This window comes from Cervus canadensis, chromosome X (assembly GCF_019320065.1).
Source record: "Cervus canadensis isolate Bull #8, Minnesota chromosome X, ASM1932006v1, whole genome shotgun sequence".
Taxonomy (NCBI): domain Eukaryota; kingdom Metazoa; phylum Chordata; class Mammalia; order Artiodactyla; family Cervidae; genus Cervus; species Cervus canadensis.
The window spans coordinates 15,223,994-15,251,481 of NC_057419.1; the positions used below are offsets into that span (position 1 = coordinate 15,223,994).

General features: G+C 42.4%; 1 protein-coding gene across 8 annotated transcripts in view; it reads left to right on the top strand.

The window, feature by feature from the left end:
- Window positions 1-27,488, top strand: part of ARHGAP6 (Rho GTPase activating protein 6) — a 488,293-nt gene that overhangs the window by 449,067 nt on the left and 11,738 nt on the right. For all 8 annotated transcript variants that reach the window (XM_043458072.1, XM_043458073.1, XM_043458075.1 and 5 more), the window contains exons 8-10: window positions 773-921; window positions 7,306-7,485; window positions 21,390-21,487. In XM_043458072.1, coding sequence (XP_043314007.1) covers window positions 773-921; window positions 7,306-7,485; window positions 21,390-21,487 — 427 coding nt within the window. The remainder of the gene's footprint in view (window positions 1-772; window positions 922-7,305; window positions 7,486-21,389; window positions 21,488-27,488) is intronic.

Below are 27,488 nucleotides of genomic sequence, written 5' to 3' on the forward strand. Positions count from 1 at the left end.
GAAAGTTGCCATGAAACAAATAGAATTAGCCAAGAAAAATTGGGGATGCCTTCAAATGACTCTAGGATAGTAGAAAGTGCAACAAATTGATGCTTTGGAGTAACAGAGAGGATTGAGTCCATGCCTAAAAATGAGTTTGCATTTCTGGAACCCAGAGTGAGAAAGGGAGATGGGAAATATTCCAGGTAGAGCCCAGGACCGGGACTTGCAATGTGGCTGGTTCAGGGCTAGAGACACAGATCCCCAAAGGAGAACAGGAAGGCGACTGGGAGGAGGAAGTGGGCAGAACTCTGTGAGGCTCCATGCGTTCCTTCCTGCTGCGGGTGACAGGCTCACAACAGAGAAGACCCTGACTTTGCACCAGGTCACGCTTATTGTCAACAAAAAGTCTACCTCTTGTGTCCTGCTCAACCGACCAGGGCCTCTGATCTGTTAGAAACTCAGATTTTAGAACATTCCCACATGGTTCGCAAATGGGCTGTGATCCCTAAAGTATGTGAGGATTTCCACAAGGGAAGGAAAAAGAAGAAAGTAAGGGAAATGACGTTACCTTTCTACCCAGGATTAGAATGATTTCTGTGGGTGTTACATTTCCCCAGGTCGCGTTTATCTTTCTATCCCTCAGAACCTTACTGTTGAATTGCTAAACCAACGGTGGGGGGCAGGAATGAAAGGTGACTTGCCTTGTTAATCCCTTTCTGAAGACAGTTGAGCCGGAAGGGTGTGACCTCCGCCTTGACTTACTTAGAGCCCCTTTTCTTGCCTTGCTCAGTGCTGGAGCCAGAGGAACAGCTGGGCACCTTGCAACTCCTCATCTACCTGCTACCTCCCTGCAACTGCGACACGCTCCACCGCCTGCTGCAGTTCCTGTCCATCGTGGCCAGGCATGCCGAGGACAACGTCAGCAAGGACGGCCAAGAGGTGCGCACCCTGCCGCTGCCACGCATGCTCGCCTCTTCCTTTTTCCTGTTTGGAAAGGGAGAGCTAAAAAAGAATAAGGCGGCTTCCCTGGTGGCTCAGCAGTAAAGAATCCGCCCGCCAAGGCAGGGAACGTGGGTTCAATCCCTGGGTCAGGGAGATCTCCTGGAGGAGGGCGTGGCAACCCACTCCAATATTCTTGCCTGGAGAATCCCATGGACAGAGGGGCCTGGCAGGCTACAGTCCATGCAGTTGCAAAGAGTTGGACACAACCGAGTGACTAAACAACAATTCATCTCAGTGCCACCTGGTATCAGCTGCTAAAGACAGGTTCTCCACAGTCCTCTGGACGCCTCTGGAATGTTCTTGTTGGACTTGGCCCCCAATCTGAGGTCTTAGGCTCTGGTGTTCTTTGGTGCTTCAAGGTATTTTCCACTTTCTCCCTTGAACAAAGGAGAGATGCTGGCCTCAATTTTAAGTGACCTATTAGCAAGCAACTTATTTAATCTTAACCCTAACAAGAGACCTGCTTCCCTTTTTGGAAACCATGCACTCATACTTCTCCCTGACCTTTTATCCCCCAGGAGATATCAGACCCTTCACTATGCTAACATGCATTGTAAATCAATAAGAAGGAGCCAAAGACATTCCAAGCTTACTTACCTCAGGAGCTTTCTATTTTAAATCCTATTAAGCAGAACTCAGCTGTGTCATGGATTCATTTCTGTAATTGTCAGGTTCCTTTCCCTAAGGCCATGCTCATATGTAATTTTTTTCACTTTAATCTAGAAAGGCAATTCTACCTTTCTTATCCTCGTCATCCCTATCAGTGTGAGAATGGAACTTCCCTGAGTTAGCCGTTTATCTTCATAGCAGTTATTAGTGAAACTCTGCTGGCTTCAGGTTTCATAATATGACACTGACACCTTCCTTCAGCAGACACTGCTCTTCACTGGATATACTGTAATTCGCATAATTGTTAAGTAGTTATATTACCCGACTGGGTGTCAGCCTTTATTGACTATAAGCTATAGAATCATCTGCCTAATCATTGGGTTAAGGCAGAGCCCTGTCTGGGTTCCCAGGTACATGAAACGCCTCTCTGACATTTCTTAAGTACTATGTGTGAAGAAAGTCAGGTTTTAGGTGATTGAGAAGGCATTGAGGAAAGCAAAATGTCCAGTGGAACTCACTTGTGCCTTTTTAGAATCATTTTCAGACTTTCTTTCAGTCCAAATGCTGAACAAGACTGCATTGCCTATGGCAAAGAAAAGAAAACATCTTTGCGTGTGTGCGTGCTAAGTCGCTTCAGTCGTGTCCGACTCTCTGTGGCCCCATAGACTGTAGCCCACCAGGCTCCTCTGTCCATGGGATTCTCTAGGCAAGAATACTGGAGTGGATTGCCAGTGGATTGCCTTCTCCAGGGAATCTTCCCGATCGAGGGATTGAACCCACATCTATTACATCTCCTGCATTGGCAGGCAGGTTCTTTACCACCAGTGCTGCCTGGGAAGTCCCCCCTTCCTCGGGGATCATGGGGAGCCCACCCTGGTTGTGAACACTTGGTAGCTTTATAACTCACTGATTCTGTGTTCTTGGACAAATCTGTTAACCTCCTAAACCTGGATTTCCTTACCTAAACTTTGGAAACAAAACTTCTTCAACTGGTACTGCACAGTCATTGAGAAAACTAGTTTATTACAAGGCATAGAAAAATATGCTGGTAACAGCAAAGTTGTATGGGACGCAAGAGATGACAAGGGTTTCTAGACACTCTTAACCTAAACCTTGAGTCAAAATGAAGGACCAGTAACCAAAAATTAGAGAGACAGAGGAAATATGAGGAGAGCATTGCTTCCATGAAATGTTCAGAAGTTACAGGAAGATGTAGCCCACACAGCCATCTTGGACTAGAGGCTGCATCGTGGGAAAGTACTGATGAGGTCTGAGAGGAAATTGGGCTAAGTTCCCAGAGTCCTGAATGCTTTTGTCAGTGGTAGGTAGTTGATTCTTTTAAGCCATGAATCTTTGGAAGGATTTGACTAAGGTGATATAATCTATGTTGTAGATTGGTTTGAGACAGGAAGACAGTGAGTCAGGAAGGTTTCATAGGAATAGCAATGTGGAAAATAGCACTTCACATTATAAATGCTTCCATATGAGAGTGGCCTTGGTATCTGAATCATGTATGTTCTGAGTAGGTACTCTGTGTTGCTCTAAACCAGTGAGCATCGTTCAGGAATTTTCTAATTCATATTCCCAGAATGCCATGGCATCCTAGAAGGTGGAGGGGGTAAAAACACAAGGCAAATATAGAATTAGAAATCTCAACACAGAGTCACTGCAGAACTCCAGAGATGAAGTGATGAACGTGGACCAGAAAAGTTAGGAATGGCTTTGCAGAGGAGATTGAATTGAAACTCCATATCAAAGGGTGTGCAGGGGTTAAGTAAGCAGGCAACAGAAGTATGGCCTAGGAATGGGAGTTAGCTGAAAACCCCTTCTGGTAGAAAAGAAGGGCAAGGGAGGAGGAATGAGAGAGAGGTTCTTAATTCACGATGTAAGTTGGTTTGGTATGAGCAGGTAGAGAACTCAGAATGAGCACACTGGAGTGAGAGAAAAATTCAACTGTAAAATACAGTCAAGAAACAAAGCAGGTTTCAACTTTTGCTCTTACCTGTTTGTTAGTTTGTGCTAGGTGTGTTACCTGTCTGTTGGGCAGTTATTACGCATTGCAAAAGGAAGAAAAATGATGCAGAGTGTCAAGGAGCTTGGAGGCCCACACAGGCTCTGTCAGCACCTTACTACATGAAATTGTTTTTATAAAACAGAGGAAGAGGAGGGAAAATAGAGTTGGGGTAGGGGGAGAGCTGAACTTCCTCTTTTATAAGATGAATGTAATATTTCTTTTCTAATAGGTGCTTAAATCCCCATGCATCACTGACGGGATCTTAAAGATGTCTAAAAGAAGGGCATGAGAAAAATTATTGGCCAGTAAATGAGTGCTTTAGGGGGAAAAATAGTGGTATTTTATCAAATGTTTTGCTATCTTGGGTTTGTTTTGCTTTATTCCATTTTGTTCAGTTTGCTATTTGCTTTGCTCCTAAGGGGAAAAGAGAAATTCCCAAATGTAAGAAAGATTTCATTTCCTCTAGAGAGAATATTGCAGGAACATCATGGAAACATCTAGAGCAGTGGTTTTCAGGTTATCTAAGAACTCCCCGGCATGGCATGGAATATGTGGTGTGAGTGTATACTTTGTGTGTGTGTATGAGAGAGAGAGGATCCATAGCTGGCGTCCAGTCCTTCAGAGAATCTTATGAGGCAAAAAGAAGTTACAGACCACCAACACAGGGCCAGGATTACGGGCCTTTGATGAGATACAGGCTTCAAGGAAGTGGAAGCTTGGCTTTGGATCTGTAGCAGGGTCAGTACCTAACTATCCTCACCCTGGCCGGGCTTTGGAGCCAGTTTTCCCAAGTGCCCGCTATTCTGGCTTTGCCAGCAAGAGTGAGGGGCAGAGGCTGCCTGGAACCAGGCTCTGTGCATCCCTTCCCTTGTCTGTAAAACAAGGATGATGGCAGCAGTGGCTTTGTCTTGTGAGTAGTGAGAAGGAATCGCAACAATCTGTGGAAAGCCCCTAGCCCAGTGACTCTACATGCTAAACTTGAAGAAACTTTCTATTTTACTGACGTATAGCTGATTTATAGTATTGTGTTTATTTGTGCTGTGCAGCAAAGTAATTCGGTCATATAGGTACATTCTCTTTCATATTCTTTTCCAGGATGGTTTATTACAGGGTAGTGGCTCAAGTAGGGCTTGCCCGGTGGCTTAAGTGGTAAAGAATCTGCCTACAATACAGGAGACCTGGATTCGATCCCTGAGTCAGGAAGATTCCCTGGAGAAGGAAGTGGCAACCCACTCCAGTATTCTTGCCTGGAAAATCCCATGGACAGAGGAGCCTGGCAGGCTCCAGTCCATGAGGTTAGAAAAGAGTCGGACACAAGTTAGTGCCGGAGCACACAGGAGCACGCACTGTATATATCTCCCTGAGCTCTACAGTAGGACCTTGTTGTTTATCCATTCTATGTTTAAGTTTACTTCTGCTAAACCCAAATCCCAATCCTTCTCTCCCTCACCGACATGCTGAACTTTTAATAAATGTGAGCTATTCATATTTGGCTTAGAAATGATCTAGCATGCTTATTTAGAGATAAATGTTTTCCTTGAATTCTCTGATAAGTAATGGAGCAAGCCCAAGTGCACATTATATTAGCCAGTCATAGAGAAAACTGATGGCGGCAAGCGTGCGCGCGTGCGCGCGAGAGATGCTGTAACATGGGCGACAAAGGTGGATGCCGTCTGTGAGCAAATCTCCTTTCCAGTTTAAAAGACGATTAAGTAAAACCAAACCAAAACAAAAAAAAAAGCGTTAACAAACCACAGCAGCGTGGTCTGCAGCTGGAATCTTGGTGCATTTTAACAGCGGGCTTGTGTTGTATTCCCAAAATAGCACCAGGAGAAGGCGAGCAAGCGGAAGCAGGGTTCTGGATTGTCCTTGTACTAAACATTCTTTTCAAAGAAAACAAAATCTTCTATTTGACTGTGTTGTTGTTGTTGTTGTTTTAATTAGAAAACTCCGATATTACTTTAAGAGGGGAAAGGGAAGCATTCCAAATGCCTGTGAGTTCTAAAGGGATGAATTTGAAAATAGAGCACATTTGATTTTATCCTCAGCCATGAGTTTCCAGGAAGAGAAATGAAAAATAACATGAAAACTTGTCAAGTTTTATATCGATGAAATGAAACAAAGGAAAAACGGAATTGAACCGCTGTACATAAAGGGCAATTTCTTAAAAGTTCTCAGTGTTTACCACATGAAATCATTACACTTGGCGGCAAAACTGAAAAAGGCCTCGCCTTCTAAAAATAACGCATGCCTTTATCTTTACTTTAGTGGTAATGATAAAGAATCCCCTTGCCAATGCAGGAGACGCAGGTTCGATCCCTGGATTGGGAAGATCCCCTGGAGCAAGGAATGGCAACCTACTCCAGTATTCTTGCCTGGAGAATCCCATGGACAGAGGAGCCTGGTGGGCTACAATCCATGGGGTGGCAAAGAGTCGGACACGACTGAGCTACTGAGCACCCACGCAGGCAAGTGCCACGCTGGGCTTGCGGGGCGGGGTAGCCATCCGCTCAGGGCTCTATGGGACAAGGTGGGGACTCCAGAGGCTGAATCTCAGCTGTGAGTCAGGAACTGATTCTGTGTTTGAATTTTATGCTGTGCGTCCAACTGCTTCTCAAAGGCCGTGCAGACCTTCCCAGGCAAAGAACCTCCCCAAGCAGCCGCAGTTCCCACCCTTACCTGGGCATTTATAGGTTTTCAACTGATTTCAACAGGGGAAATAACTGGCCTAGATCAGTGGTACTTAACCAGGAGCAGGTTTGCCCCCCAGGGGACACGTAGCAATGACTTTCACCTGGCCCTCACCAGGCCTTCCTGTAGCACCTTCTGCCTCGCTGAGCTTCCTGGGGTGCCTTGGCATATTTTATCTATTTCTGTCTTTGCACATAGTGTTGTCACCACTGTGAAGGTGCCCCCTGCACCAGCTCCTCTGTTTTTCAGCCTGGCAAACTCTATTCTCCTTCAAGGTTTTGGGCAAATGTTGCCTCCTCTTTGGAGTGTCTTCCCTGGGGCCTCCAGAGTTGATAGTTTCATACTTTATCCTCATGCGTGTGTGCTCAGTCAGTTCAGTTGTGTCTGACTCTTTCTGACCCCATGGATGGACTGTAGCCAGCCAGGCTCCTCTGTCCTCTTTCTTAGGCAAGAATACTGGAGTGGGTTGCCATGCCCTCCTCCAGGGGATCTTCTTGACTACTTGTAATTGATCAATTGCTTTTCTCCTCTAGAATGTGAACCCTTTAAAATAAGGAGTGGTTTGTGATCTTTGTTGAAAAAACTTTTGAGTAATTAGAATCCATGAAAAATGCCTATCTATGGTGGGTACTGAGTGGATGGAGTAATAAAGAGATGATGGGTTGGTGGATGAAGGGATAGATAGAGGGATGGATAGATGGTCAGTTGAATGGATGAACATCAATATTTTTTGAGAGCAGACAGGATAGAAATTTTATGCAGTACCAGTTTCACAAAAACAGCATTCTAAAATTTTACTCAGTATGCTATTGAGATGACCACTGAGCTATGCTTCAAGATATGAAGCAAAAGGAAAATATGATGCCCTTCATGGATTCTGACAGAGATGATGTGGTCCTTGCAGAAAAAAAAAAATGAGAAAGTAAAAGGATTCTATTGATTATTTAACCACTCAGGGTTTTGAAAAGCAAAAATCACAACCATCCTTGTATCCTCTGCTTCTGTAGGTCACTGGGAACAAAATGACATCTCTAAACTTGGCCACCATATTTGGACCCAACCTGCTGCACAAGCAGAAGTCATCAGACAAAGAGTTCTCAGTCCAGAGTTCGGCCCGCGCTGAAGAGAGCACAGCCATCATTGCTGTGGTGCAGAAAATGATTGAAAATTATGAAGCCCTGTTCATGGTGAGTGTCCCGTGTTTGGCAGGACATCTCAGTAAGCTGCCTGTTGATTGCCTTTTGGTGGCATAATGAAACAGGCACACCACCTTTTGGCTCATAGTACTGGTCATTGACTGAATTCACTGGAAGCCAGGCAATTTCAATAGGAATAGATATGTACATACCTATGACATTACTGTAAGTTTATGATTCCAGGTTTAAACAAACATATCCAAATTAAAAATTTCACTTCATTGTCTCCTAAACAATAGTCATGTTTTGGAGTCATTTGATTAATTGTATAGCAGTGTCCTTGCCCCCAAAATTGATAAAAAGACTTCTTTTTAGAATTATATGTGGCCCCCATGAATTCATGTATTTATAACCATCCTCAGCAATGGCCCCTCCTCCAAGGTCAATCTGGAGATTCTGCTTCCTGCATGAAGCTCTACCTATCTTCCCTGTGTCCTTCTCACATCACTGTGCCAAGTCACTTCTCTGTCCCTTGAACCCTATTACTGTTCCTATTGATGTTTATCTTAACATTGTGTTGAAGTCATGTATGGCTATTTCCCCCAGTAGATTATAAACGCATTTAAAACACAGGCTGTGCCCTTGTTATCTCCTCTCTGTATCCTCTGTACAATTTTGGAAGGCTCTCCATCTGGCAGGCACTCAGTAAATATTTTTTTGATTTGTATTGAATTACTGGTTCCTGTTTTCCTTCAGAAAAACTGCATTGCTAGCTCCCACTTCCCTTGGATCATTAGAACAAATGCCAACTCTCTTCTGTGTCTATTCACCACTCATAGCACATGTCAAAATTTGCAGGAATCTTCTCGATGGTTCTTCATACATTTCTTTTTTGAATTTGCAAATGCTCACTATAAATCTTACCTATTCCTCTAGAGCCTTTAATGGCTTCTTCAGCTGAGTGTGCTAGTTCCCTCTTTTGAATTTCCCTAGTATTTTGTCTATGTTTATCAAAGGCCTTGCATTAGATTTATTTCCATCCTTGTCTTATATCAGTTATTTTTGTAAATTTGAGAGCCAGTGGTTTAAAATATTTGCTCTCTCTGTTACACCTTTGCGATCATGACCAAGTAATTCAGTATTCAATAAGCATCAATTTCAGTTTTTGGGAAATGGGGAAAAAATTAAAATATGACCTGTTTCCCAGGGTGGTTCCCAGAATCCTTTGATATGTGAAAGCATTCTGCAAACTGTAAAATTCTATACAAATGTTCATCAATAATTGTATGACTTGGGTAACACAAATTGGCTCAGATCTTAGCACTTCAGCACAACAGACACAAATATCACATAAATTTTAATCAGATGTTTAGTGGACAGGCCTCCTGCTGGTGACATAGAGACCCCAGTTCCTTGCATTTTGAGACTCTTCAATCCCCTAGGATTTCATGGGCCAAACCTAGAAGGGATATCCATCCTGCCCACTCCAATCCCATTGGCCAGAACTCAGCCACAAACTGTACTTCACTGCAAGGGAAGTGGAGAAATGAATTCCTTCTGGATGCCCAGGAGGAAGTGAAAATGGATCTACTGCAGTGAAAAGTTCACTGAGGTAGAAATGTGTCTTGCTCCTCTTTGAGTCTCTGAGGCACTGCCTATGTGTTGCATGCAGTAGACTCTCAAAAAAAAAACATGGAAATTTTCATTAACTCTATATAAATTTCAGGGCTTCCTTGGTAGCTCAGTGGCAAAGAATCCACTTGCCAATGCAGGAGATGCAGGTTCGATCCCTGGGTTGGGAAGATCCTCTGGAGGAGGAAATGACAACCAACTCCAGTATTCTTGCCTGAGAAATCTCATGGACAGAGGGAGCCTGGCAGGCTACAGTCCATAGGGTCGCAACGAGTCAGACACGACTGAGCGACTTCAATTTTTCTTTCACTTTGGGTGAATCAGATGTTTGAATTTTTCAACATTTTCATCGAATTTGAAGTCACATATCATCTTGCCAAGTAGTCTTGGCATTGCTTCATGCTCTGTAGATTTAAAAAAAATAATAATACCTCTTGTCAATCTGAATTCCATTCTCTAAATTCTGTATTCTAAGCAAAGTTCTTTATGTGAAACCACAAACCATCAGACATTTCTTTTCAACTCAGATACTAGCAAATTGCTTCATGTCCTCCTTCAAAGTCTAGTTGCCACCATTTTAATTGTTCCATTCCTCTACTTCCATTTCCCACTGCCTAGATTATTAACAGCACCAGAAGAATGTCAATACTTAAATCTTTCCCAGCATTTTCCAGATCTCATCTCTGTCTGCCATTCCCTGTAGAGACTGATGTCAGAATTCTCTTGGGTAGTAGCTCATATTTGCATTCCCCAGTTGTGCTCTGTACTTCTCAACAAGGCCTCCCATAGCCACCTTGTCTAAAATACAGCCCACCACCATGCACGCACATCCTCACTTCCTATTCCCACTCCCTGCCTTTTCCTCTTAGCACTCATCATTACTCTTAAGGACTTTATTCATTTCTCTTGTTTGTGTTTCCCCACTAGAATATAAGCTTCCTGTCGGAGTGAATTTTTGTTCATTTCCATCTACTTTCTTTACTGCATTACCCCTACACCTGGTACATGGTGGAAACACAAGAAATATTGGTTGGATTAATGAATGACTCAGTGGTATCTCTGTGGCATATGATTTCCGTATTACTGATCCTTACTCCTTATGAAAAGGTATGGGCATGGAGGAATTAAGGATACCTTTCTCAGAGTAAGTTAACCATTCATGTAAGCACTGTTGATCTCCTTAGACAGCCTATGAGATTTATATATTGAGAAAAGGGACAGTGAAGTAGGAGGACAGGACAAAGATCTCTAGCGTAGGTCGGTAAAAAGAAAACTGACTTTGCTATAGTCCTCTCTTTACTATACATGGATTCCCTGGTGGCTCAGATGGTAAAGGATCTGCCTGCAATGCAGGAGACCCGTGTTCAATCCCTGAGTCAGGAAGATCTCCTGGAGGAGGAAATGGCAACTCACTCCAGTATTCTTGCCTGGAGAATCCCATGGACAGAGGTACCTGGTGGGCTCAGTCCATGGGGTCAGAAAGTTGGACACGACTGAGCAACTAACACTTATTATACATTAGCTCTGAGACCTCATCTTCTTTGATTTCCATTTCTTTAATTATCAAAGGACTAGGTTAGAATGAATAATAACCAAGATCCCTTCTAGTTCTAAAATCTGCACAGTTCTATGCCCTAGCTTCACCTCTTTTTATTAATTAATCTCCTCATTTGTAGATGCTTTTTGGAATATTTGGCATTTCAGAATCTAGTTTGTTATACTGAAGCTGGTGACTGGTTGGCAAAGCTGGTCTGTGTGAATGGACAAAAATCCATTCCTGTATATAGCTGTTTCATTTTGTTTTGTTTTAAGAAGCTTTCAGACGTAGCGCAGTAATTCCAAACAAGAAAGGATGAAGCTAGACAGAACCTAATGGTTAAAGGTGATTAGCAGTTTGTACTCTTTCACAGTTCTTGGAAGTGTTTACAAGGTCAGAGTGGGAGGCATCACTTCCCATTGGCATCAGAAAGGAAGACTTGTTAGAAAAGGTGGCTGTGAGTTCATCCTTCAAGGCAAAATGCATTCTGGAGGCAGGGGTTCCATAGAACTGATGAAAGGGATATTAAAACCCACAAAGGCCTGGCAGGGACCCAAAGCTTATTCTGAGTGTTATAATGTCCTTCATTTCCACATGTTGACACTGCCTTTCCCAAGTGGCCAGTATCTGACTTAATGGGAAAGTGCCAAAAAGAACCTGACTTTGTCCCAGAACACAGAAGTGATACCCAGCTTTAGAGGCTAATCTTCAGTTTGAGAGTGTGGCTAGGACAGTCATTTTTTTTTTTTTTTACTGGATGTTTGCTTTTCAGACACTGGTTTGGAAATCATCCAGCTGGAAAGAGGTCATGATAATACCCACCACCATGATCACTCTATGAAAAGACCAAAGCAGCAGATTAAAATCACAGTTCTCAAACTTGAACATGCAGGAGAGCCGTTAAGAAAAATTTGTCAGACATTCAGATTCCTGGGCTGCACTCCAGAGAATCAAACTGAGTAGCAATGAGATGGAGCCCAGAACTGTGCACTAATGAACGCCTCCAGGGCTTTCTGCTAGTTTCCTAATCACACCTTGGGAAAACCACATCTTGGGAAACTCCCCAAATGGTGGGAGGACCGTGAGCTTTACAAACAGCTCCCAGAATTCAAATCTCTGCTGAGCCAGGTATTTGCTATGTGATCTTGGCCCTGTGCTAAGTCTTCATTTTTCTGTTGGAAACAAACAAAAAAAAAAAAATAAAAGATGAAGCTTTACAGGATTATTTTGAGAATTAGAAATGATATCTTAAGGCACTTAGCGGCATGTACTAGGTACATCAAAGGGCTTACCCGGTGGCTCAGACAGAAAAGAATCTGCCTGCAATGCAGGAGACCCGGGTTCAATCCCTGGGTCATGAAGATACCCTGGAGAAGGTATCTTACCCGCTCCGGGATTCTTGCCTGAGAAATCCCATGAACAGAGCAGCCTGTCAGGCTATAGTCCATGGGGTGGCAAAGAGTTAGACATGGATGAACAACTAACACACACACACACAGACACTTCAGAAACAGAGAGAAATCACTGCTATTATAACATGAAATTGATCAGGTGCCTGCCCTATCAAAGTACCTCCAGGTGTTGCCATGGCAGTGATGCCCATCTGCACCACGTGTGTGACACTGTGACCTGCTCGCACATATATATACTCCAAGCCCTTTATTCTTCTCTTCCTTTCAGCTATAGCACTTAGCACCTTCAACTCACTGTGTATTTATTTATTATGCTTGTTGAAACCTAATAGAATGCAAACTTTATGAAAGCAGGGATTTTTGCTTGTTTTATTCACTGATATCCACAGCACCTAGAAAGTACTTGGCAGAAAATGGGAGCTCAGTAATTATTTGTTTAAAAAAATACTTACTGTAATACTGTATTGCTAAGAAAAAAATGTGTTTTGTTGTTTGTTTTTTATTCAGTACTCATACACCTTAGATTCCCCAACCTTTAAATCATAACCCTCTATATCTGATATCAGTAACTATCTAAAAATTGAAAACACAAAATCATACTCTCTCTGGGAACACTGAAAATCAAAGCAAAGAATCATGCATATCTAGAAATGACCAGTAGTATCACTGCGAGGCAGAAAGCATTCACCGACTCCATCAGGGACCCATTAATTGTTCTGAAAGTTGTGGCTTCAGTAACTGATGTTGGGACTGCCAGGGAAAATTCATCGTGGTGCTTGGAATTAATAAGAGCTTCAGAGCAGAGTGGAGTCTGCTCCCTCTCAGGGCTGATACTACTAGGGCTTCTTTTTTGGAGAGAGGGAAAGAGGCAAAGGCACCGCCCTTATGGGCTGATGGAAAGTGCCGAGCACAGTGGAGACGTGGGAACGCCAGAGCGTTCCCACCCTGCTGATTGGTCAGCCTTAGCTGGGACTCAGCACAGCACACGTGGGAAATTTCGAATGAGAACTACTGGGAGCAAGGGTCAGAGGCTGTGATGAGGATTCCAAGCTCAGAAGCCAAGCTTTGCTCTGTGTTCTCTTCTTTCCCGGCACAAATTACATTTTCTTAAAATTTCTTTTGCATGCCAAGTCAAAAGGAGTCAAGCAGCAACCCAGATCATCAAACTAGAGACCACCCCCTATCGACATAGCTAGATAATTATATGTGATTTCCATTTCCCTTTTTATATAACCACTGTTTTTCTTTTTTAAATAACCACTGTTCGTGTGCCAGGAGTTGGGCTAGTTATTATGTACATCATAATAATTTATTCTAAATTTCACCACGATTTCATGAGAAGTAAGCCAAGAGTGTTTGCCCAAGTGATGCAACAACTATAAGTGAACTATTATTACAGTGTGATACTCTCCCCTACACAAAAGATGAGGTACTTTAATATGATGTCTCATATATGGAGTCCATTTGGCCAGGGGTGGGTGGGGGAGAATATTTTAGCCAATTTGAAAATGGGGAGTAAAGGGGACCTTCAACAGCATCGGTCCTTCTGAACTGATCATAACACTGGCCCACTCGATGTCCAGGCCAGCAGATGGCTACAAGAGCCAGTGTGTGTTCGTGCTGGAGCCAGCTCACTTTGTCCCTGTCTGCAATGACAGAATGCATACATTGTTGGTACACACGCAGGGGGAGAGGAGCCGAAGTGTATTACACCTGATCTGTTTCTACTTCCTGTAACCTGTTGCCATGGAGCAAAGATTGCTCTGTGCTCTTCATCTTCCACAAGTCATCCCCCATCACAGCTCCATGAATCCTGGGCTCTTAGACTATATTTATTCATGAATGCTTCCTAATTGCCAAAAACGCTGCCTGGCATGGGTTGGCACGTGAGAAAAATTTTCTGAATTTCTTAATGCATTCTGGCCCTTCAAATGCACTGAGACCTCTTTACATAATATTAAGCCATCCTCCAAACCAGAGCTGCACAAAGGTCCAAGGCTGGGCCTGCCCATGTTTGAGCTTTTGCTCCCATAAATAGCCAAAGTGATTTCTTTGAGTGTGTTTGTTAGCTGAAAAGAAATGTCATCATGACTTGCAGTGACATCTACTTCTGCTGGGGAGTGTTAAAGAGTTTTCAATGCAAAGCATCCTTTTTGGTTCAGTGCCAAGTGGTGAATTGGTGTGGAACACCTAGTGGCAAGTCAGAAGAGTAGGACTGGGTCCTGGGAACTGCTCTTTCAGATGCCCTTAATGGTTTGTTATGGTGACTTAGTAAATGGAGAAAACTCAAACCATCTTTCCCTCTCTGTGGTTTATGGAATAAAATACATCATAGCAGTTATACCCGAGGCAATCATTCAAGGTTTCATTTTTAATTTGATAGGGTGGATTTTAATTGTGACAGTTTTATTCCTTCATATGTGCAGTGTTTACATTTTTTCTTTCAAGCAGGAGAGTCCAAAGTTCTTTTGATTTTTGAAATAGCATTATCCTTTGAAGGAGCATATGAAAATCTAAGGAGTTGAGTCTCCAAATAAACCCAGCCATATATGGTACCCTTAGAAAACATCTAAAGTTGCTAAATACTCGAGTAAAACCCAATGGAGATTTTGCTTTGAAACAATAAATTGTAAAGGAAGAAGCCTTTTGGGATGGGTTTGGTTCCTTCACTTAAACGTTCAGAATTGATTGATTTAAAAAAAGTAATATGCTTTTCACGATCCTACTCCTTAGTTTCCGTTTCACTATATACAAAGTCCCAGAAGAAAAAAATTTTGATTATTGAGTCACACATTTCATTTTTAGAGTTTTTGTATTGATGGCAACAGTAGTTTAAGAACTTAGAAAAATTCTAGTGATCCTCAGTTGGAAAAGGAAATTTATTTTCCAACTCTAAAAATGAGTAACAAGGAAATTTTCCTATAGCCTAAGATTGGTACCACTTCCAAGAAGAGGGAAACAACTACACCAGTGTACAGCATGAAGACCAGTAATCCTGGGTTATTTTTTATTATTAGTAGTAGCCATTCCAACAACATTCATTCAGTATCCATTGCAGAGGAAGCACCAGCCTAGCTTGTGTTCTGAAAGAGCATAAAATTGAGTGTGTGAGCGAATGAGTGAGTGGGTGAACGGTCCTGGATATGCTGGTAGGAGTTCCAACAGCAAGGTGGAGAGCAATCAACTATAGGTGGTGGCAAACATCCGGATTTATTGGGCTGACCAGAAAATTTGTTCAAAGATGTTATGGAAAAACCCAAATGAACTTTTTGGCCAATTCAATATTATCTCACATAATAACAAGCCTGGGGGCACAATTTTAGTAGCTCAGTTGCACTTATCCTCTCTCTGGTCCACCATCTTTAGCTGAAGAGACCACAATCATTTTCAGCAGCTCTTGCAGCCATGATCATATCCAGTCACAAAGAGAGATGTTTTATCTGCTGCATCTCTTGTCAATATGAAAGAGAGCCTTTTCTAGAAGCTTCTATAAGACCCCCCTTGGGGTCCCATGGCCAGGATTGGCCTATATGATCTTGACGTAGCTGTGAAAGGAGGCCAGTTGACAGAGAACCGCAACCTCTCAAAGATCCAGGCAGTCAAGTCAGATAATCCCTGCTTTCTGACGATGTGACCAGCCCGAAGACCTGAGGTCTGACAGAAGAGAAAAAGCCAAAGGTAGAAGCTACACAGAGTCTAGCTTCAAGAGGTCATACAGTGTAACTCTAGAAATTCAAGGGGAAGTCAAGAATGGAGACATGTTTAGAGGAAATCCCAGAACTTCGTTACCCACCAGAAGTGTTAGGCAGAAGAGAAGAGGAATGTTTCCTTGCAAGCACCCAGGATAAGAGGTGGAAATTGATGGCTGTTAGGCAAGAAAAAAAATCTCAGAACAAATATTCACATCTCCAAGTGATATGCTTTTAGTTTTTTGACTTATTTTGTCTATTTCCAATACAGTTTTTATTCTAAAGTTCTTTAAATTCTCTAAAGTTCTTTAAAGTTCTCTAAAGTTTTTAAAGTACTTTCAAATTTGTTAGCCCTTTGATCCACATAACATCCCCGTAAAGGAGAAGGGGACAGATAGGTTATGTTCAGATTTCCAGATGCAGGAAGAGATTCCTAAAGAAGATGGTTGATGTTTCCTAAGTTTATGTTAATTATAAGCAGCAGAGCCAAAACTGGAGCTCAGGAGCTATCGATTCTTGGCCAGATATTCTTTCAACAGCATCCTAATTACTGAAAAGGAATGTGTGTGGGGATGGTCTGCCTGGGTATTTCTTCTTCCTCGCTGTGAGCTGCTATTTCCTGTCAGTTCATTCTCTTCACTTTGGTTTCTCTATTAAGTATCTAAATTAATAGAAAATGAATACTCATCCTATTGAACTGAGCCAGTAATTCAAAATTTTTATTAAATAGTAGGAAATGAAATGTGCAAATGTGGACACAGATAAGAGGAATTATTGGGAAAACAGCACTGGATGCTGTTGTATGAATATTAAAAGTCAGTTCCAGGCATCATTTCAAATTCTCTACTTTCATTTTCCCACTGGCTCCAATTTTCTGAACTATTCCTTTATTTTTTAAACAAACGTGGTTTTTTCATGTGAATTTTGAAAGCTGCTTTAAATCATTTTGTAACAAGATGGGCTATGAATAAATTAATTAAAATAATGGATTATGTGTTATACACTGTAGTCAGTCTTGTGTAACACACAGGAAAATAGTACCTACCCTTCCTGCAATACACAGATCCATACATATTTAAGCTATTTACTCAGTCATTTGTAAATAGTGTCTCCAACGCAAAATAGTACCAAGAGTCTTTTAGAAAGGAACTGTAGATAGGGTTATAGCACCAACCCTTTCTATTTGCATTGGCTAGTAAGTAAAGGTCACATATGCTACAGAAAATAAACGTCAATAATTGTAATTTGTTAGGAATGAAGCCTAGTTGAATGAGTAAAACTCTGAATTGCAGAATGGTTTTTGAAAATTTATGCAAAGTTATTTTCAAATAATGATCCTTCCTGTAAGCTATTCTAATGATGAATCTGAGTTGATCAGAGAACTGTGATGTTTGCACCACTCCGGAGGCCATCCAATCCAGTTGTTTATTCTTAGTGGGAATGGATTTGGCGCTTGGAGCAAAATTTTTTATTACATGTTTAAACATAGAAAAATTTAAATTAAACTAACTGGACAAAAATACAGATAGTTTTCCTAATTTGCTCGTGAAAGTTTCTTTTTTTAAAAAAAAATTATTGTATACATTGTTGGCCTATACTATTTTTTGCTTCGCAGTTCATTTTTTTTTAAATGAGTTCTCTCTCTTCTCATTTTCACCCTTTGAATTTTACTTCCAGAAAAACTGATGGAATCATGTATATCTGTTGGGTCATGTTGTTTGTAAACATTGTCATTCTTTTAATTGATTTAATGTATTCAATAAAGTAAGAGAACAGATACTCCCATTCTGGACCTAAAAGTCCTGCTCCTCTCCTCTCCTTCCATTCTCATGCCTAGGCCATTGCACTTGATCATCGAGCTTTAAGTACTCTCTATATGTGTGTCCCCCAAATTTCTATGTTCAACCCAGGACTCTTCCTGAACCCCAGATCCTTATTCCTGATCACTTACTAGAGCTTTCTTTCATTTGGATGTCTCACAGGCCTCTCACTCTTATACCAAAGTGAAGTGAAAGTGCTAGTCACTCAGTCGTGTCTGACTCTTTGTGACCCCATGGACTGTAGCCCACCAGGCTCCTCTGTCCATGGGATTTTCCAGGCAAGAATACTGGAGTGGGTAGCCTATCCCTTCTCCAGGGATAAGCCCCACCCAGGGAGCCAACCTGGGTCTCCTGCGTTGCAGGCATATTCTTTACTGTCTGAGCTTCTAGGGAAGCCACAGCCCTAGGCTCTACCCCCAGACTCCTCCTGGTCCTGCAACGTCTCTGTATCAGTAAGCAGCAAGCCCGTCCTTCCTGGGGACGTTGACGTCAGCCTCTCTTCTTCTTCATCCCCTGCTCCCTCTCCTCTTCCTTCTCTCTCTCCACCCAGTCGATTAGCTGCTGCTGTGGTCTCTACTTTCACTGTCTCCAGGATCCAAATATTTCTCATCCACTCACCATGCTGGCTCGGCCCTCCCTTATCTCTCTTCTGGATGTATCCACAATTCCCCCATCTGCGCTCCCAGCTTCACCCCTTGCTTCTTTGCAATCTCCTAGCAACTCAGTAGCCAGAGTGATGACAAGTTGTGTTCATCTTCTGCTCAGAACTTTCAGAGGCTCCCTGCCTACTTAGATTGAGAACAGAAATTATAAGACTCTGCAACATCTGGCCTTGGTTACCTGACCTACTTCTTACCACTTGCCTTCTTCCTCTCACTCTGTTCCAACTTCCCTGGCCTCCTCACTGCTCCTGACTCAACATCTTGCTATTTCTTTCTCCCTTCTCCTTGGAATGATTTTCTCCAATTCCTTCCTCCTTTCCGTTCTCTGCTAAAATGTCAGTTTCTCTGACAATTCCATTTAAATGGCACGCTCCCACCCAGGATTCTTTGTTCCCTGTCTTGGCTTTATCTTTGTCCAAGTGATCCTTGCTATGTTTTCTGTTTATTTCTTTAGTGCCAGTCTTCCCATATTCACTGTCAGCTTCAAGGAGACATGAATTCTTGTCTGTTTGGTTTGTTGCTGAATCCCAGAATCCAGTGCCTGGCACTTGGGAAGCATTCACCAAATATTTATGTAATGAATTAAAGGGATGAGGTGGGAAAAGGTCAGAATGAGAAGCACAATGGTACTGAAATAGAATGTGTGTGGGTATGACTGCTAGGGGCAAAGATGGGAAACAGATTGAGGCAAACAAGTGAGGGGATGGCTTTGATTAAAAAGGGTTTTGGTCAAGTGTCTTGATCAGAGCATTGTGACAACTAGTCAGAGAAGAAATTTGATGTATGTGTTAAGGGAGATAGAGAGTACGCAAGTTAGAAACTGAAGCTCCAGTATTCTGGCCACCTGATGCGAAGAGCTGACTCATTGGAAAAGACTCATACTGGGCAAGATTGAAGGCAGGAGGAGAAGGGAGCAACTGAGGATGAGTTGGTTGGATGGCACCACTGACTCGATGGACATGACTTTGAGCAAGCTCCGGGAGACAGTGAAGGACAGGGAAGCCTGATGTGCTGCAGCCCATGGGGTCAAAGAGTCAGACATCACTGAGCGACTGAACGACAACAGGTTAGCAAGCTGTTGTATCAAAGGCCCATCAAGGATGGATCTTTGTTTTCAATTAAAAGCTCAAACCAGCTTAAGGAATTTGGGGGCTCACACAGCTGAACAATCCAAGAGCAAATGTGGCTTCAGGCATGGCTTTACCTGGGACTCTAAATGATGTCGAGACCCCTTTTCTTTCTCTCCACTTCTTGGAATTGTTTCTTCAGTTGTCAGCACTGTATCCTGTCTCTCCAAAGCCCCTGGGAAGTTCTCACAGCTTTTCATTGCTTCTAATGAAGTCGCATGCTCATCACTCAAGCACCCATGCTTCAGTCTGGGGATGAAAGAATCATTGATTTAAGCAAGGGTACACCTCGCCCTCAAGCTGAAGGTTGGGGAGCAGTTAGTTTTCCAGAGGGAACTTGCAGTATGTCTGTCAGGGAAATGAAAGCTGGTAATGGGCAACAGATGAGCACTCCAAAGGGATAATGAGGGCTCAAACTTGGATCATTGCAGCTGGAATGGAAAAGAGAGGGAAGAAGTAACAGGCATCTTGGAGATGAAATCAAGTGGGTTTCCTGGCTCTGAATGTAGAGGGGAAAGGACACAGAGAAGCTTGAATACAACCCAGCTTTTTAGCCTGTGTGACTAGGGTTTGGCAATGTCATTGATGAAGATTCAGAATGAAGTAGGAAGAACAGATTTATGAGAGGAAGAAAGCATTTTGTTGCTTTCTCATCCCTGTTCTTCTTAATAAAATTGTTTCCAGCTTCTTAGAGCTCAAGATGAATTGAGTTCTGCAAGAGGCAGGAGGCAAATTCTTCCACCAACCACTTACTCTCAGAAGACTTGTCCCCACAATTTTTAAGAGTCTTGTCTCCGAGCCCACATGTGAGAGAATCAGAATGAAAATGTATTTTCCCTCAATAGTTGAAATTTCCTTTGGTTGAGCATCTACAGAGCAGAAAACCACTGGAGCTGAGTTCAGTCTTTTTTTCTAGAAAAGTCCTACACGAGTGATTTAGGATTGGAAGGCCATCCTCTCATGCCCTGAGGATTAAGCTTAGGGAGACACATGATGCTTATCTATAAAATTCTGGAGCATGCCTCATCCCATGGTGAAGCAAAAAACTCTTAATTGTTGATAGACCAGGATGCAAGAAACAAGTGAAGGCAGGCATTGAATGACAAGCTGACGTCTACAAATGTAGTAGCAGCATTTTTGGAGTGTCTACTACCTGCCAGGTGCTGTTCTAAGTTCTCAACATGTAATAAGTCCTTTGCATCACCACATCAATCAGCCCTTTGTGGTGAGTCCTCTTACTGTTTCCAGATGAGAGCCTGAGACCGGGAAAGGTTAGGTCCATTGCCCAAAGCCCCACAGCCATATACGGGAACTCAAACACAAGCAGCCTCTGGCTGCAGGGTCTGTCCCCAATAAACTAATCATATGTTTCAGAACTGCCCAAGACAATCCTCATTTCTGCCTGTTGCCTGGGCTTAGTTATAAATATGAACTCTAGAAAGTGTCCCCATTTGGACAAGAAGTTATGAACACCTTTACTCTTAACCACGGTATTTTGCTCATTCAAAGTCAAGAAAATCGAATCCAAGCAACAGAGGTTTCCAAGTGGTTAGGCTCTATCTCCAGTCACGAGTGGAGTGACAGTTCACCCCACTTGAATTGAATTGAGTCGTGAATATGAAAGTGAAGTGAAAGTGTTATTTACTCAGTCATGTCCAACTGTTTGTGACCCCCTGGACTGTACCTCTCTCCATGGAATTCTCCAGGTGAGAATATTGGAGTGGGTTGCCATTCCCTTCTCCAATGGATCTTCCCAACACTGGCATTTAACCTGAGTCTCCTGCATTGCAGGCAAATTCTTTACTGTCTGAGTGACCAGGGAAGCCCAGTGAGCATGACTCTTTGGTAATCATCCAGTTTGTTCTAAGAATGAAACTGGCTGCATGGGTTGGTGTAGATTTGGTCTTAACCAACAAATCCCTCTGTTCTCTTATAACTTTTGTTGTCTGTGTGACCCCATGGACTGTAGATAACTTCTGAGGCATCCTTTTAGATACTATTTTCAGACTGCCAGTGACCATAGTTTGCCTCTTGCTGGAGCGGTTTTATTTATGCCTCAACACTTGGTCCATGCAGGTTCCCCCGGATCTGCAGAATGAAGTGCTGATCAGCCTGTTAGAGACCGATCCAGATGTGGTGGACTATCTACTCAGAAGGAAGGCCTCCCAGTCTTCGTGAGTATGCTCGTTTTTCCATCTTCTTAAATCATCTCGGGGATGTCTGTTTCCATTTCCAAAGAATTAGAAAAGTTTACATAACTCCACGCAGGGTGACTTGAGTGGAATTTTGGTGACTTCCCAGCAAATCTGATCTGTCCTCCTAAAAAGAAAATTCACTTGTCAAATTAGAAACTGCCTCTGGGGATTTTCTGTTTCGTTTTTTTGTCTTTTTCCAGCCCCTTGAGACTGTGTTTACCAGAAAAAAAAAGCCACTAAATCACACTGGCAGGAAGCGCAGGAACTGACAGTGATATGCATCAGTGATTCCACTTATACAATCCTTAAAACTGTGCTTAGCAGCCCCCAATGATGCGCCTGGATGCATCTTACCTGTGTAACTTACCAGAGGGACAGGTGCATCACCAAACCACAGGACAGGCCTCAGCCAAGGCCTAGGTGGCCATTTGAAATGAGACAAGCTCACCTTCTCGACTTGCCCACTCTTTACAGCTAGCATCGTTTTGACAGAAACACACACTGATCTCCACAGGCCCCCTTGTTTGCAATGAGGAAAAAACAAGCCTTGCTGTAGGCTATGGTTTGCCACCATTTTTTCCCCCAGAGGAGAAGCACTGAATTTTTCCTGCTGGTTAGATTTTATGATTGCTCTTCACCATTTGCTATAGAGGCAGAGTGTATGGAGGGTGCCGAACGTTTAACAAAGCCAGTTAAGGGGACAAAATTGCATCATGAACCAGGAGTGATGTTGCCATCAAGGCACCAAACCCTAAATTTGTGACAGGAAGTTGTGATCCTTCATGAAAGTATCATTTATGCTGTGCTTTTTAATCTACCGAATTTCAACACTTCTAAGACACATGTTCCCCCAGGTTTTATGATCTCTGAAATTAAGATTAATCTTTTTTTGTTAATTTTTTATTGGAGTGTAGTTGCTTTACAATGTTGTGTTAGTTTCAGGTGTACTGCAAAGTGAATCAGTTATACGTATACACAGATCCCCTCTTTTTCAGACTCTTTTCCCGTGTAGGTCATTATAGAATATTGAGTAGCATTCCCTGTGCTATATAGGAGGTTCTCATTTGTTATCTATTTTAGACATAGAAGTGTGTATATATGTCAGTTCCAATCTCCCAATCCATCCCACCCTTTCCCCTCCTTGGTATCCATAAGTTTGAGATTAATCTTATAATCACTGACATGTCTTCAGTTAAGTCATAGCATTTTCTCTCTTAATCATACATAAATACTGTAATGGTCTGTCTTATTCAGTGGTATCTTGGAAAAATGGACATGCATTAAATTGTTCTTTTATACTGATGTTAGATTTGATGTACTAATTTTCATTTAAAACTATTTCAAATTTTTAAAAATTATGTTCTTTACAGAAACTTGGTGGAAAGAAATTGCACATTGTTCAGGCCTCCTTCTTTCCTGGGTCATTACGTTAATTACCCTGCTCAGTTCAGTTTCACTCTATGTCCTGTAGAGCAGGGAAGAATTTTTAAGTGGATCATCCTTTCAAGAGCACTTTTTAAAATCCATTTCTGTGCCAATCATTATCAAGATAATTTCTGCTTCAAGTAAGACATTCTGCCTAGATTCAAGCCCTAAGAGCAAGGAGAGAATAAAAATTAATTCAAATGATATACATGGGCTAGCATTTCATGGTCTTGCTTTTCATATCAGAGAATTAGGCTTTCTTAAAATTTCCCGAGATACCTAGCTATCATCAAGGTGTAGATTCCAATTTAAACTAACACAGGGCTTTTCTTCACAGTAGATCTTGTGCCACCAGAATTTAAAGGAACTTACTTATTTCCTTCCCCTGTGCAAGAGAACAGACATTGTGGCCTTCTCTCAGTGAATCCCCTGTTAAGTTGCCTTTAAACCACTTCTCTGTGGTTTAAAGAAACCTAAAAAAAAAAACACTGATTTTTGACTTGCCGAATTTCTTGCTTTTACTTGGCATTTAAAAGTACATGAATATTATACGTTGAAGAATAGGTGACAGAAGTTATTTCTGTGTGGTTTTCAAGTACACTCTTTGCAGATAAATGCCAATAAATGGGCCTTTCTTTCTCTACTCTTAGGAAAAGGAGGAATCATATTAAGCCCATCCCAAGCTGTAGAGTGGTTTAGCCTCTTCTGTTGCCTGTCCCCATAGGAACAAGAATTGCAAGCTGACCCCATTCCAAGATGTTAGGTGAGTGACAGGGCTTCAAGGAAAGGGAGGTGAGCTCACAGGAGCATTGAAGATGTCAGAGATGAGCGCCATGGAACAGAAATCTTTGGGAGAAGACTGGCTAAGTAAGGAGGAGAAGTGAGTGTTTGGTTTCTCTCTCTGGATACAGGTCACACAGCAGCTCAGAAGGGTGATAATGCTGCCAGGAAATGAAAACACATACGTTAACAAATAAATATGGATTTTTAATGGTCGTTTGAGGCTTGACAGTCCTAACCCTCGAGCTGTAGATAGTCTCTGCAGGCTTTAAAGCACGCTTCTCCACTTCACTGTGCATCTGGATCACCAGGAGTTCTTGTTAAAAGACTCTCTGAATCAGTATGTCTGGGGAGGGAGCCTGAGAAACTGCATTTTTAACAGACCCTCAGATGGTACTCTGATGTGACTGGGCCATGGTCCACACTTTGAGGAGCAAAAGCTTAAAATCTCAAGGCAATTTTTTTTCAATTTTTTTTTATTGAGGTATCATTGATTTACAACATTGTGTTAATTTCTGCCATACCACAAAGTGATTCTGTTGTACACACACACATATGTACATATATATGTATTTACATATATATACATTCATTTTTTAGATTCTTTTCCAACATGGTTTATCACAAGATACTGAGTATAGTTCCCTGTGCTCTACAGTAGGACCTTGTTTATCCATCCTATTTATAAAAGCTCACATCTTTAAGAGCTTGCAAGTTTGTTGAAGTAGGCCTCCAAGGGACAAATGGTATGTGCTGGGCCCCTGGTTCTCAGCCTTGTCTCCCCATTCGGATAACCCAGGGAACCTGAAGTGCCTGAACCTGAACTCCATCCGGGTGCCCCCCCTAGAGATTCGGATTCATTTATTCTGGGGTGCAGTCTGGACACCGGGATTTTCAAAGCTCCCATGTGATTCTCTCCCAAGTGGCCAGGCTAAGAACTGCCAACTGAGAGCTGCCCCTGTAGATACTACATATTTCCTGTCATCCAGAGAGTTGAGGTTAGGTGATTTGTTACATTCCAAAGGGGGCTCTGTGTTGACAGAGAAGGCGACCAGTGCTCCAGACCATAAATCCACATGAACTTTGGAGGAGAGAAAGAAATGTTTCCTGCTCTCTCATGGATAGCTTCTGAGAAGAGCAAGGATTTGAAGGGAACTTTGTAGGGCTGGAGAGGTTGTCAATAGGCCTGGATGTTTGGGGAGCTTGAACCAGGGCCTGGTCATAAAAGTAAATATGTCAGCTGGCTGGGGACACGGTAAAAAAAGCTGGCCAGCACAGAGGGCAGAAGCCCTTAAATGGCAGGCTTAGCGGTGGTGCCTAAACCAAGAAGCAGTGGTGAAGAATTAGAGTGATGAGAGATCGTGGTCATGATAGATTACAGTGGTGACAAATTGCAGTACCCCAGTGCTGGCAACACTGGCATGCCAATTACCCATCAATAGCACACACTTGTATGATACAACTCGCTGGTTATGAGGTTTGAATTCAGAGCCAGATTGCCTGAGTCCAGATCCCATTTCCACTACTAGTTAGCTGTGCTGTCTTGGGTAAATCAATTTCTCTCTGTGTCTCAGTTTCCTCATCTGTAAACTAGAAATAAAAAGTCATACTGGGATGAGGACTTCCCTGGCAGTCCAGTGGTTAAAACTCCACACTTACAATACAGGGGGGTGCAGGTCCGATCCCTGGTCAGGGAACTAAGATCTCTTATGCCATGCAAGCAAAAAAAAGAGGAAAAAGTCGTACTAACTTTATAGTTATTTGGCTGTATTAGAACAGTATTTGGCTTTAAATAAATGCTTAGTATTTGTTAATGATCATTATCACATTGCTTGGCATTTCATCATTCTTTTCATTTATAACTACTTACCAAAGTAGGAGTTGGTAAGTAGTTGTAAGTAGTTTTAAGTGGGATGTCACTAGATTCTGCCTTGCTGTCCATGAGACAGCAACTTATCAAGGCATTATGGCACGAGAGAACCCATCCGTGTCAAGTTGTGGCACTATATGAAAAGACAAAGCCCACCTGATCTAACTGGCATTGGAATGATGGATGGCATGGTTCTGGAATAGACAGAGGGGTGAGGATGAAAGGCACCGAAGTTGGGAAGATGACCTGATCGCATCAGGCCAGGTAGAATTTGAAAGGGACAGGAAGCGGTTCCGTCTGCAGGTCATGAGGTGGAGAACCTGGATAAGCTGTGGTGCAATGGAAATGGACAGAATTCTTGTTCTGAAGATTTTATTTAGTGAAAACTCAGCTACAAGGGCTATAAAAGGTAAGAATGGAAAGGATTTTCAGGAAGACCACAGAGTGGAAAGCAACAGTAGCTTCTAAAATGAACTCCGTAAGTGCAGTGATATGCACGAGCTCCCTCATTATTTTCTTCCGACTCTTTGATTTATTTCCTGAAGCTTCTGTTCTGTGCCATCAATTCACATACCTAAATAAGGTTTTAGGTTCCCGTGCCCCACGTGGAAACTGCATAAGATTTTATTTGGAGTGGACAAGTAAGTTTTCAAAAGAGTGTCAAACCAAGAACAAAAACATACTCATCATAATTCTGTTTTGAAAGATGAAACATTTAGTAATATTTGGGAATTTCATGTTTCCATTTGAGTTGTTTCCTCTTCTGTATGTGACAACAGAACTAGGGGAGTGAAAGGAGGATTCATTACTTCTCCTTGTGCTTGTCTACTTACATTTTTGGCTTCAACCAAAATGGAATGCCAAGAGGAGATTAGAAGAGATTTATATTACTAAAAAGGCAAAACTTCTAGTTTTTTAATTGCTTGTCTGGTATATTTATTGGAATTATATGCTCTTTTTTTTTTCAAAGATACTTAGAATAGATCCCGCCCCCCCCTTGATTTAGGGATGTAAGGAAATAGGGGATGAGAACAGAATCAAAGAAGACAAGGTGTGATAAACACAGGCATTTGCAACAGAACAGAGCAGGGCTGGGACTAGGGTGAGGAAAGTGAGGTGCAAGTTTTAAGGGTGTGCTAAAACAGTCATCAGAATGAACAACAATTAAATGTAGCAATTTTTAAAAATCAAGGTTATCGCCAAAGATCTACAATGGACAAAATAGCAACAAAAATTTTAGAAGACCTGGGCAAGTTCTAATGTCCAGGTTTATCTCCTGGTGGGAGTGTGGATCCATGTCAGCTTCTCTTTGGAGTGGGCTGCCTTTGTCCCTAGGATTCTGCATAAGGGATGTTTTGCCGAAGTGAACATGATGAATGTGAAAATCTTCCATAAACCCAGAGTGACTGTGGCAGTGGATTCCTTTCCCATTACAATTAACAGTGTCAACGATGGTTATGTGCTTTGAGTTCCAACAGACGGAGGTTTATCAGTTCACGGCTAAGCCAAGCATGAAACCAAAGCAAGTTTGAAATCCCCAAGGATGTTTCTCACTGGGGTCGCTCAGCCAGGGGCCAGGCTGGCCACTTTCCGGTGATTGAACCGGAGTTTTCCGTCTATCCACAGAACGAGTTCTGTGCCTCCGGCTGCAGTGCAGGCCTGCCCACAGTACCCTGCCAGCGTGTTTACACCCTGACCTGGAAGGACCAGCTAAGGGTGAGAAAGCAATTCGCTCTCCGTGTCCATCTCATGCTTGTTTGGTTGGCCAGACTGGCCATGCATGCTGTGGATGGTCCCGAGGCTTTCAGGGCTCATGGGAAAGCTCTCCAGTCATGGAGGCAAACCCATGTCAACTGGCAGTGTATCCACTCAGCATTCCCCACCTCAGTCCATGAAATTCCGACA